General features: G+C 40.2%; 1 protein-coding gene across 5 annotated transcripts in view; it reads left to right on the top strand.

The window, feature by feature from the left end:
• Positions 1-13,766, top strand: part of pds5a (PDS5 cohesin associated factor A) — a 441,642-nt gene that overhangs the window by 397,400 nt on the left and 30,476 nt on the right. For all 5 annotated transcript variants that reach the window (XM_085968917.1, XM_085968922.1, XM_085968897.1 and 2 more), the window contains 2 exons: positions 5,039-5,153; positions 5,314-5,446. In XM_085968917.1, coding sequence (XP_085825043.1) covers positions 5,039-5,153; positions 5,314-5,446 — 248 coding nt within the window. The remainder of the gene's footprint in view (positions 1-5,038; positions 5,154-5,313; positions 5,447-13,766) is intronic.

Raw genomic sequence — 13,766 nt, 5'->3', positions numbered from 1 at the left:
CGTCCAGATCATTAATATATATTGTGAATAGCTGGGGTCCAAGGACTGATCCCTGCGGTACCCCACTAGTCACTGCCTGCCACTCGGAAAAAGACCCGTTTATTCCAACTCTTTGCTTTCTGTCTGCCAACCAGTTCTCTATCCAAGTCAATACCTTGCCCCCAAACCCATGTGCCTTAACTTTACACGCTAATATCTTATGCGGGACCTTATCGAAAGCCTTCTGAAAGTCCAAATACACCACATCCGCTGGTTCTCCCTTATCTATTTTACCAGTTACATCCTCAAAAAATTCCAGTAGATTAGTCAAGCACGACTCACCTTTTGTAAATCCATGTTGACTTTGTCCGATCCTGTCACTGTTTTCCAAGTGCTCTGCTGTTACATCTTTTATAATGGACTCTAGCATTTTCCCCACTACCGATGTCAGGCTTACTGGTCTGTAATTCCCCGTTTTCTCTCTCCCACCTTTTTTGAATAGTGGGGTAACATTAGCTACCCTCCAACCCATGGGTACTGTTCCAGATTCCATCGAATGCTGGAAGATGATCAGCAATGCATCTACTATTTCTAGGGCCACTTCCTTACGTACCCTAGGATGTAGATTATCAGGCCCTGGGGATTTATCGGCCTTCAATCCCATCAATTGCCCTAACACCATTTCCCTACAAATACTGATTTCTTTCAGTTCCTCCCTTTCATCAGACCCTATGTTCCCCGACATCTCTGGAAGGTTATTTGTGTCCTCCTTTGTGAAGACAGAACCAAAAAATGTATTTAATTGGTCTGCCATTTCTTTGTTCCCCATTATAAATTCCCCTGATTCTGACTGCAAGGGACCTACGCTTGACTTCACCAATCTTTTTCTCTTCACATATCTATAAAAGCTTTTACAGTCAGTTTTTATGTTCCCTGCAAGCTTACTCTCATATTCTATTTTCCCCTTCTTAATTAATCCCTTTGTCCTCCTTTGTTGAATCCTAAACTGCTCCCAATCCTCGGGTTTACTGCTTTTTCTGGCCAATTTATATGTCCTCTCCTTGGATCTTATGCTATCCCTAATTTCCCTTGTTAGCCGCGGTTGAGTCACCTTTTTTGTTTTATTTTTATGCCAAACTGGGATAAACAAATTCTGTAGTTCATCCATGCGGTCTTTTCCTGTTTGCCATTGCCTATCCACCGTCAACCATTTGAGTGACATTCCCCAATCAATCCTACCCAACTCGCTCCTCAGACATCGTAGTTTCCTTTATTTAAATTGAGGACCCTAGTCTCTGAGTCAACTACTTCAATCTCCATCTTAGTGAAGAATTTGATCATATTATGATCGCTCCGACCCAAGGGGCCTCGTACAACAAGATTGCTAATTAATCCTTTCTTGTTACATAATACCCAGTCTAAGATGGCCTGATCTCTGGTTGGTTCCTCGACATATTGGTCCAGGAAACCATCCCGTAAACACTCCAGGAATTCCTCCTCCACAGTATTGTTACTAATTTGGTTAGCCCAATCTATATGTAGATTAAAGTCACCCATGATGACTGCTGTGCCCTTATTGCACGCTTCTCTTAATTTTCCTTTTAATGCCATCCCCAACCTCTGCATTACTGTTTGGAGGTCTATATACCACTCCCACTAATGTTTTCTGCCCCTTGGTATTTCTCAGTTCTACCCATACAGATTCCAGATCATCAGAGCTAATATCCTTCATTACAATTGTGTTAATCCCTTCTTTAACCAGCAATGTTACCCCACCTCCCTTTCCTTTTTGCCTATCTTTCCTAAATATTGAATACCCCTGGATGTTGAGTTCCCAGCCTTGGCCACCCTGGAGCCATGTTTCCGTAATTCCAGTCAAATCATATTCGTTTACCTCTATTTGCGCAGCTAATTCATCCACCTTATTACGAATGCTCCTCGCATTAAGACACAAAGCCTTCAGGCTTTTTTTTTAACGCTCTTAGACCTATTAGAATTATTATTTACTGTGGCCATGTTTGATTTAAACCGTTGATTTCTCTGACTGCCCCTTTTGTTTTTCTCCTTCCTATCTTGCTTTTATCCTTGTTTCCCTTTCCTCTGACCCCTGCTCAGGTTCCCAACCCCCTGCCATTTTAGTTTAAACACTCCCCCCTATGACATCTGTCCCGGCCCTGCCCAGGTGCAAACCGTCCGGTTTGAACTGGTCCCACCTCCTCCAGAACCGGTTCCAATATCCCAGGAATTTGAATCCCTCCCTCTCACACCATTCCTCTAGCCACGTATTCATCTGAAATATCCTTCTATTTCTGCTCTGACTAACACGTGGCACTGGTAGCAATCCTGAGATTATTACCTTTGAGGTCCTATTTTTTAATTTACCTCCTAACTCCCTATATTCAGCTTTTAGGACCTCATCCCGTTTTTTTACCTATATCGTTGGTACCTATATGCACCACGACAACTGGCTGTTCACCCTCCCCTTCCAAAATGTTCTGCAGCCGCTCCGAGACATCCTTGACCCTTGCACCAGGGAGGCAACACACCATCCTGGAGTCTCGTTTGCGGCCGCAGAAACGCCTATCTATTCCCCTTACAATAGAATCCCCTATTACTATAGCTCTACCCCTCTTCCTCCCGTCCTGTGCAGCAGAGACACCCCTGGTGCCAGGAAGTTGGCTGCTGCTGCCTTCCTCTGATAAGCCAGCCCCCCCCCCCCCCCCCCCGCAACAGTACTCAAAGTTGGGTTTTAAAATTTGTTATTGCAATAATATTGGAACCTACATCTGTCTCAAGTTCCATATCACTGCACAAATCACATTGCCTGTACGCTTAATGTTAATCTTTTCCAAGCTGAGACTACAGGATTTTTCTGTTTGAGAGGGGGATGTCCACAGGGGACCCCTGCACTACCTGCCTGCGTCTTTTTTCATCCCCAAAATCATCTTTGGTTGTTGAGCTATTCTCTGCTTTTTAAAACGTAGTTGAAAAGCTTTTAAGTAAGTTTCTTAACCTGGAAGGTGCCAATGTTTATTTTTCATTAGGTCTGCTAGAATTTGTGACATTTACAGTTGAATTTGATTTTTATTAAGTTTTCTTAAACACCAGTACCTGGTTTTAAAATTTGTTGCTGCAGCAATATTGCAACCTACATCTGTCTCAAGTTCCATATCACTGCACAAATCACATTGCCTGTACGCTTAATGTTAATCTTTTCCAAGCTGAGACTACAGGATTTTTCTTATTACTAACTGATGCACAGGAACTAGTTGAAACGTTTATCTCCTCCTCCACCCCTTCTTCGGAACAATTGCAGCATATGCCTATTTATGATGAACAGTTTACACTGGGTATTTTATACTTTGTCTCCTGGCTTTACTCATTCTCCCTTGGTCTTGGGTTCTGGGTTTCACTCCTCCTCCTCCACTGGTTCTCCAGATCCGCTGGTCTCCACTGTTAGCAACTGAAATCATTTTGCACCCCTGCTGGACCACTATCAACCACTGCTGGTTCCTTGTAGACTCTCCACTCCTCCTTCAACTCCCAGAATCCAATGGAATTACTGGTTTCAATCTCCACCCAGCACCTCAAACAATATTGTGCGCCTCTGACGGCTCCTGGATCTACCACTTTCCTCTCCTGGCTCCAAGCATGGCCCGCTCTCACTCACTTGCTCATGACTGCTCCAGTTTCTCTTCCACAGCCCCAACCACTACATCTACAAGTGTAGCCTCACCCCACCATAGCCTCTTGGTCATCAGGCTGATTGAAATTCTCCCCTCCCAGCTTAGTTTAAGACTGTTATCAGTTTTGCCAAATCCTTGTCATGCTTATCTAACCCAAGCTTTCCTCTGTGTCCACTCACATGTGCTCCTTGGTTGCTATTCTGGATGCCAGCCTACTGCTTCTGTTTTCCTTTATTAGCTCTTCTCAACTCCTGCTCTGCTGCCTCCCTCACCCAGCCATACCACTTTCAGCTTTCCCCTCTCCAGTATTTTGCACCCTGATCCCTACCCTGCCCATCATTAATTTGCAACCTACCTTCTGCAGGCACCCCAGGCTCAAATCCCTCTTGAACAAGGCAGCACCTACCCTCTGTACTTCCTTCAGGATTCCTAAGCAGGCCTACGTAGCACCCTTCACTGCCTCTTTAAGAGTAGCTACACTAACTGCCCCATCATTTGCTCTCGCCAACTACCTTGTCCAGCACTCTCCTCAGTGGTCAACTTGTCCAACTTTCTCCCCATTCCTAGCACCACAATCTCCCCTTCTCCCTTACAACAGAATTTACTTTTGAAAGACAAAATTATCGTAAAAATGCAGTAAATAAAAAAATAAAAACAAAACTTTCTTGGGCACCTGCCCATATATCCCTCCTGGAAAATAAATCTTGTGCCTTCTTTCTAAATTCCCTTGAGTATCAAGTATTGAAAATTGAGGGGTGACCTGGTTAAGATGGTTAAAAGGATTTGATAGGGTAGATGCAGAGAAACACTTTCCTCCACTGGAGGAATCAAGAACAAGGGGCATAATCTTGAAATTAGAGCTAGGCCATTCAGGAGCGAAATCGGGAAGCGCTTTTTCACACACAGAATAGTAGAAATCTGGAGCGCTCTCCCCAAAAGGCTGTAAATGCTGGGTCACTTGGAACTTTCAAGACAGATTTTTTGTTTGGTAAGGGTATGGAGTAGAGGTGCAGCTATGATATAATTCAATGCTGGAGCAGACTTGAGGGACTGAATGACCTCCTGCTGTTCATAATGTACATTCCTAATGTTCATTGCTCTTCTCCCTTTTAAATTTGCCATTGATGTAAACTGCAGTTTCGTGTATTTTAGGTTTTCCTCCTGTAATAAAATGATCAAATATTGAGTACACCTGCAGCTTAAGTTATAACACAACTGTGTACTTAAAGTCTAACTGCTTGATTTTTTTTTAAGTATATGGCCTATATTCAGGGCTGTTTTGAATTTGTTGGTCAGCTTTTGCTAATTGTCTATATGTCTCCAGTACTTAAAACCCTGAACAACTTTTTAAACATACTTTTTATTTTCTTTAGAGAAGCTGTTGTCCCTATTACCGGAATATGTAGTTCCATACACAGTTCACTTGCTTGCCCATGACCCAGATTTTACCAAAACACAGGATATTGAGCAACTACGTGACATCAAAGAGTAAGTAATGCTGAACTGCCAAAATTTGACCTTGTAACATCTATTTTAAATAGTATTCCATACAGTAAAAGTTGCCATTTGTAGCATCCTCCTCTGTCTTGTATGCCTTATGTTTGATTTTTTAATGTAGCTAACATGTTTTCTAATTATATTTGATAAGGTGCCTGTGGTTCATGTTGGAAGTTTTAATGACAAAAAATGAAAACAATAGCCATGCTTTTATAAGAAAAATGGTGGAGAACATCAAACAGACAAAGGATGCCCAAGCACCAGATGATGGCAAAATGAATGAGGTGAGAAATACACATTTTGTAGCACGCTACTTTACAGAGCTGCTATAGAAAAACTACATCAGTAGTTTAGTCTATACTGTTTAAACTGAAGTGAATTGGCCCACTAAAGGATGTTCTGTCCTGTAAACAATTGTGCATAATATTGAAGTTTATAATTTAAGTGGTGAAATTGCAAAAAATACACAATTAGAATCTGTTTTAATATGCTTAGTTGGGATTAATAGTTCACTTATGTAACTTTATTTTCAAACAGAATCAAGCCTTGCGTCCAAATCTTTCAGCTTTGGATTCAATAACTAGTATTGCAAGATCTGTGATTGGTGCTGAATTATAAACTGGTTCATATATTCCATTCCTGTGATATAATGTAGGCTTGGAGCAATCAATGTAGCCTAGAAATTGTTGCCAGTGTTAGTAGATGGACAATTAAAATAACATTTGTTTGCTACTTTAATGCAGACATTAGCCTGTTTACTGTAAACGAGTTATACTATACACTTAACACTATAATAATGAACAAAGAAATGCCATACAACCATGTTAAGCATTTCTCTGCTTAATTTCATCAAAAGTAATATTTATGCTTCTGTTTAACAGTCTGTTGCGCTATACAGAGTAATTAACACTAGTTACTACAAATTCATTTGACAAGTATGATTGAGGCATGATTTTCTACTGTTTCCTATACCACGTTGAATACATTTCCTGGGAAAAATACTCCAGGGAACTGCTCAGGAATAGAAAATCAGTTATGTAGAGATGCTTGATTCTCGAATTTAATAAGAAATCAATTTTGAACTTGCATAATTCTTCCAGCTGACAGTTTAGTTTCCCTTTGTGTTTTGCTGTTTGGAGCTGCACTGTTATGACACAGTAACTGTATTCTACTTAATAATAAAACAAATTAACCTGCTGAAATATGCATTGTATTACTATTTAAATCTAATGGCCCGGAATTCACCAAATAATCTTGCATTGTTTAGACGTTTCATCGGTATATACAGGTCTCTGTTCTTTTCATTTAAAATTCGTGAAATGTAGAAATATAAATTAATGCAACTTGCAAGTCACTGTATATTGTATAAAGAGTAAATGACGTGGTAATAGCAAACTTCTGTAAAGGGTGGGACGCACTTGTGTGCACATGATTGACTATCAAATTGGCCAGTGAAAATTTGCACGTTATCTCTGGCAACGTTTCAATAGATGTTTTGTCCATTCAGAGCGCTGTGTGGGTGACCATGGCTAGAAATTGACTGGAGCTGAACTGCGGCAGTCGCACATGAACAAACACAGACTCTGTGCTCTTTGCCATTGGTTTAAATTAGATTCACCTGATCAACCACTTCCTTACTGCTATGGGCAGGTTTCCAAAGTGGAATGTGTTGTTAAGGCTGATATCTCTAAAATTGGGAGCTGATGATGTAAATAGAATGAACACTATGAAATGGTTATGAATTTAAATGGAAGGCATGAAGCATTTTACTGGGCTACTGATAGTAATTAGAGGTGTAAAAGCTATGTTGCCCTTACCCGTGATAGCTTATACAAGCGGAAATTCCAAATGAGCTGTTTCAAACATGGGCATCAGATATTGTTAAGTGACTGGCATGGGCCTTTTTTTGTCAGACCTGCTACTGTAGAAAATAATTGATTTTTTTTAAGCAGTTTGGCCACTTAATTAAGAGGCCTTGGCATCCCCTACAAACCAAAGTGTACTTTTCCCTGCCCAAGGTCAATGTAGTGAGATACAGGGTTGAACAGAGAACTGCTATCACTCTACTATGGCTTACTGGATGTATCACATGCAGCCACATCATCCCAACTTCATTAGGCAGAAGAATAACACTAGCTCAAATTGATGATATTTATCCCAAAGTACTGAGAGACAAAGGATGAAATTTGTGAGGCATTGGCAGTCATTATAAGGGAATATAACAGGGGAGGTACCAGTGGATTGAAAAGGCTAATGTGCTCTTTTTCAAAAGGGTAACAAAGCAGATACAGACACTTTAGGTCTGCTTTCAATATCAAATAAAATACAGTGGTAGAATTGATTGTCAGGTGTAAACTGCTTATCTGTACAATAACCAATGAAGTAGCAGTCAACATGGAATCAGAAAGGGAAAATCCTGCCTGACCAACCTCTTGACTTAAAGCTTTGAGGAAATAGCATTCAAAGTTCTACAATGTAACATACCTAGGCTTCTGAAAAGTATCCGATGGCATTCCACACTAAAGACTACTGCTTCTGTTCAGAAGTGGTGGGGATTCAGGGTAAACTTAGGGAATGAATAACCAATTGGCTGAAAGGTAGAAAACAGTAGGTACTGGTTAGAGGAGTTATGTCTGGCTGGAGGATAAGAGTTGAGTGAGTGCCCCAGAGATCAGTATTTGAACCCACTACTGTTGCTAATTTAAATCAGTGACTTAGATTCAAAAACTGCACATTGGTCAGACTTGCAGTTGATAAACTAGGAATTAAATCTGAAGAGTAGACTTGAAAAATAAGTGAGTTGGGTAAAATATTAAGTTGGTGCAACAGTGGCAAATGAAATGTAATACTGCACATAAGAAAACGGGCAATGTGCATATTCCATGAATGGTACTGATAAAATTATGGATGAAGTGGAGAGAGATCATGGGGTCCTGGTACATGCTACTCAACATGTCCAACTACTGCAGAGCATCAATCAACAAAGCAGATATAATGCTGAATATATAGCCAAAACAGTACAGAGCAAGGAAGTCATTTCCAACTCTGCAGTGCTCTGCTTGGACCACATCTTACATAAGAACATAAGAAATAGGAGCAGGAGTAGGCCAATTGGCCCCTCGAGCCTGCTCCACCATTCAATAAGATCATGGCTGATCTGATCCTAACCTCAAATCTTCTATCACTCTGCATCCACCCGAACCCATGTGATCTCCCGGGAGAGGCGAAAAACCAGATAAAGACCCAATGGCCAATTTGGGAGAAAAAAATCTGGGAAATTCCTCTCCGACCCATCTAGGCGATCGAAATTCTTCCAGGAGATCACTCTGTCCCTATATTTTCTACAGTACTTACCTTCTGTAAAGGCGATCTCCACCCCAGCCAGGAACAGGAATAAAACCATCTCCTGAAATCTAACACAGAATTAGAACACAGTAGGAGCAGTACTGTGTTCACTTCACGAGTCCTGAAGTACATTGAAAAATGTTGGAAAATATCATACCATGCATAATTCAGACTATGCCTTCAGGGAGATCAGGATGCAAAAGTTCCACAAGAAGTACATGAAATTCAGCATGAAAACCATACATTATCAATATATGGCCTTCTCAGTTTCCCTCATATCATTGTTTTTCCACTGTCTACCAGCAAATTATGTCACCTGCTTATCTATCTAGATGACTACTTGATCAGAGCTGCCTCTCAGGACTCTGAATTCTGTGGAGGCTTGAGACTTCAAAGGAGATTGGGCTTCATTGTAAATTTAAGAAAAGCTTACAGCTGAAGCCAATATAGCACCTATCCTTCATTGTGGCTTGATCCTACAGGACTGAGGTCATAGTCTTACACCACAGGAGCATTTCAGGACTAATACTGTGATCTCTAAAGGGGGGGACAACTTTAATGCTCAGTGATACTTGAATCATGGGACTGCTGACAGCAAGCACACCCAGTGGGGTTGAGTATCTGTTTTGGCACAATCGGTGACCTAGGTGCAGATTGCGCCCAAAATTGCCCCTATTTTGAGGAGTTTTTTTTTCTTGTGTTTTCGCTCAGTCGTTTGCATATCGCTGAAAAAATTCTGCCATGAACCAGCACAATCGGACAGCATTTTAAAATGTAATTTTTAATTTTTAAAAATGGCTTTAAAAAATATACCTTAATATATTTAAGAGTGGTAACTTGGTGCAGTTTGATTAATACAGCTGAAAATGGGTTTTTCACAAAAAATAAGTATTTTTAATCATGGTGTCAATCCACCACCGACACTGTGCGCACCCCGATTTAAATTACTGAAAATTCCTTTTTTTAATATACAAAACCAATTGCTAATTACATTGAGGTACAGTAGTCAGTTTCTCAGTTTAAAAAAAATTAAATTACATTCGAAAGCTTTTTAATCGTGCCTATTAGTGTCCTTGCGCCCAAAAGAACCAGCTTAATTTTTAGAGCCTCCTCAAGGGCCTGCAAACGAGCGCAAATAGCGGAAACTTCCAATGGTGATTAATTCATCCGGGGGCGTGGCCAGTTTTGTGATCTATAGCGCGATGTTTTTTAAACTAGTGCAAAAGATTGTGGAAACTTGATTTGTGCTGAACTTAATTTGCGCTTAAAAGTTTCACAACCTCAGGACATCCCAAAGCACTTTATGGCCAATGAAATACTTTTGAAATGGAGTCACTGTTGTAATATAGGATTTTTTTGGGAGAAAGAGTTAGAAAATTGAAGGGAAAAAGGCAAACAGTAGATAAAATGTTAATTTTCTCCAAAGACTGTAAACAATAAGCAACTCATCAGCCTGTCTTGAGTAATCAATAAACATCTACCCTTATATTGAGAGGGCCCAAGTCCTGGGTGCTCCTCTCAGGTTGTGAACATAGGGATACAAAAGATACAGAGATACGTTTTCAGCCAGGTTTTTAAAACGGAAAGCAGCAAGGGCACGCTTTGGCTAGGCAAAGGAGGAGAGTAGTTGGTACTTACTTTGTTTGTCAAGCAAAGTGACCCACTGATGTGGGGAAGTGTAGCATGTTCATTAACCTGTATTATACAAAGACAAGTTGCGCTAATTGAATTAAGTGCTGTGTATATTCACTCGCTGTAAAATAAAGCAACATAACAATTTGTACCTGGCCACATCTTACTAGTTTTTTGTCTGCTTTCAAAAAGATTGGAGAGTTACATAGGGGCACTTACGAATGACACAAATATATGGCTCAGATCACAAAAGAGTAATATTGTTACACCGCTGGGTTCTGGTAGATATTGAGCAGTGCAAATGTGCTCCACTTCTGGGAGTGACAAATACCACTGATCCTGAGCGAGTATTTGCAGTCGACCAAGGTTTCTCAAAGGGATCCGTAGTATTTCTACCCAAAAGAAACTCTTGTACTCCTTTCCAGTTCTTCTGGGCTGAAGCAAGATTTATTGTGTATATACAGTGTAAAATGTTGTCTCTGTGCACACTACCTGCCATTCATGCTTCATTTGTTTCTGTGCCATACTTGGCAAAAATACATAAACACAGCTGGCATTTGGCATGTACAGCAACAGAAAATACTGGAATCATAATGGCTGCTGTCTCTTAATTGCACTGTGTATGAATCCATGCTTTAGTTAACATCAGTTAACCATTATAGCCTTAAAGGAATACACACTTGCACTTTCTGTGCCATACTTGGCAAAAAAACAAACAGCAGGATGATATATTGTGTTTTACATGATAGAATGTTTCAGTGCATCTTCTGACTCACTGAATGGCACCATGCAAGATTTTGCTGGTAATATCTAAATATATAAAAATTCTTACGTAAGTCACGTGCTCCATTAAAACCTGTGTAAACATTTACTATGGGAATTACAACATTAAAATGTCAACACTGTCCTGTGCAATTATCTGTCACACCACTAGGTGGTACTGTAGTGTCTTTTCATCATGGAACACTCAAATTGCTTTCTGGCAGACAAATCATCTCTCTTTCTCAGTAAGTGAAATGTCCAGGGGGAGATTTTAAACAATTTAGAGGTTAAATTAATTACTTATTTCCACAATAACATCATTAAATTTGTTTTAATACCTCAGTTGAAGTTTTTACTTCAAGGGCTCGGCCTTTCTCAAAAGCCTGGTTTTGACTGGATATCTGAAGTGCATGTCCACAGATCCCTGAAGGTAGCAGACCAAGTAGATAAGGTGGTTAAGAAGACATACGGAATGCTTGCCTTTATTAGCCGCCGTGGCATAGAATACAAGAGCAGGGGGGTTATGCTTCAACTGTATAAAACAATAGTTAGGCCTCAACTAGAGTACTGCGTGCAGTTCTGGTCACCACATTACAGGAAAGATGTGATTGCACTAGAGAGAGCACAGAGGAGATTTACAAGGATGTTGCCAGGAGTAGAGAATCTTAGCTATGAGGAAAGACTGGATAGGCTGGGTCTGTTTTCCTTGGAACAGAGGAGGCTGAGGGGAGACCTTATTGAGGTGTATAAAATTATGAGGGGCATAGATAAAGTGGATAGAAAGGACCTATTTCCCTTAGCAGAGGGGTCAAAAACCAGGGGACACAGATTTAAAGTAATTGGGGGAAGGTTTAGAGGGGATTTGAGGGGAAATTTCTCCACCCAGGGTTGTGGGGGTCTGGAACTCACTGCCTGAAAGGGTGGTAGAAGCAGGAACCCTAACCACATTTAAAAAGTACTTGGATGTGCACTTGGGATGCTGTAACCTGCAGAGCTACGGACCAAGAGCTGGGAAGTGGGATTAGGCTGGATAGCTCTTTGTTGGCCGGTGCCGACACGATGGGCCAAAAATGGCCTCCTTCCGTGCTATAACGTTCTATGATTCTATGATCTTTAGTTCACAATAGTTAAGAGAGCCTACAGTAATATCTGTGAATTCTGGGCATCTGCACTTTGTGGAATTTCCCACCGTGCAATCTGTGTATTAACAGAAATTGAAAGCTAGAAGGATGTGTCACCTGGTGTGAGGATTTCAGAGTTTCTTTGCTTTTTAAAAGACTTTGAAAGAAATTGGAGATTGAATTCTCAAATCTCTTTATTTCAGGCAAATGATGACATCTACATAATTGTGCTTTTCTGTTATGAAATACTCAGACAAACAACACTAAGATAGCATGAGTGAAAAATAATAGCTTTTATTGCTGTTTCCTTGGGGGGGGGGGGGGGGGGGGAAACATTGTATACCGGAAGTTAATTCTTTTTAAGCAATTGCCTGCTGATGTTCGTTGTATAGAGTCTTAAAGAAAAATCTCTCCTGAAACATTTTTCAGTATAAAAACATTGATTTTTTTTGAACATTGAGAATTTTTTTAATGAAAATTTATGTTTAAGACTATATGAGTTGGCAAACTTAATAGTACAATATATTTTCATTTCTGGTACATGTTGGGAAAAACAGGAGCCGGCTGAATAATGGAGGGGGTTTACGAGGTTGCAAAAGGGACTGTATCGACGTGTTGGGAGAAAAGCTGATGGTGGAAACATGCAGGAAGATTGGGGATGAGTGGTTTGAAAGTGGCCAAAGGGAAGCTTTGATTCCAAGTTTCCTGGGCCCAGGTGGCAGTTAGACTTTGCTCCCCCAATACTGCCAGGTCCCTGCTGCCCCCATTACAGCCAGAAACTACCCCAGCCCACTGCTCCAATGTTCCTTCCTCAGTTCCAATTTGATATCTAATTTAGGTATCAATTTACAATGTAAATGATTCAATTCATTAAAGTCTTAGGAGAGTTACTTCATTTTGGAGGTAGAGAAATAACCAGTGGTTCTGCATATAGATGTATGCCAATTGAATACTCCTATGTACATTTACAGCTACTGCTTTTTGGATCTATTTTAGATCTTGTATTGTGTAATGAGACAGGGTTAATTAGTAATCTCATAGTAAAGGACCGTCTGGGGAAGAGTGATCATAATATGCTAAAATTTCACATTGAGTTTGAGAGTGAAATATTTCAGTTGGAATCGAGAGTCTTAAACTTAAATAAAGCCAATTACATAGGTATGAGGGGTGAGTTAGCTAAGGTAGATTGGAAAATTAGATTAACAGGTATGACGGTAGATAAGCAGTGGCAAACATTTAAAGAAATCGTCCAAAATTCTCAACGTATATACGTTCCATTGAGAAATAAAAACGCCACGGAAAAAATGATCCAACTGTGGCTAACCTAAGAAGTTAAAAGAAGAGGCTTATAAAGTTGCAAAGAATAGTAGTAAGCCTGAGGATTGGGAGAGCTTTAGAAACCAGCAAAGGATAACCAAAAATTTCATAAAAAGGGAGAAAATAGAATGAGTGTAAACTAGCAAGAAATGTAGAGAGCTTCTACGAGCATGTAAAAAGAAAGAGACTAGCAAAAGTAAGCGTTAGTCCCTTAGAGGCTGAGACAGTTGAAATTATAGTGGGGAATAAGGAAATGGCAAGACACTCTAAACAAATACTTTGTATCTTTCTTCACCGTAAAAGACACAAAAAGCATACCAAAAATAGTGGGGAACCAAGGGGCTAAAACGAGTGAGGAACTTAAAGTAATTAATATCAGTAGAGAAAAGAGTACTTGAGAAACGAATGGGACTAAAAGCTGACAAAT

This window comes from Somniosus microcephalus, chromosome 2 (assembly GCF_052327205.1).
Source record: "Somniosus microcephalus isolate GS21.2 chromosome 2, FLI_Smic_1.0, whole genome shotgun sequence".
NCBI lineage: Eukaryota > Metazoa > Chordata > Chondrichthyes > Squaliformes > Somniosidae > Somniosus > Somniosus microcephalus.
The sequence above is the reverse complement of the archived record's forward strand: the minus strand, read 5'-3'. Positions and strand labels throughout refer to the sequence as shown.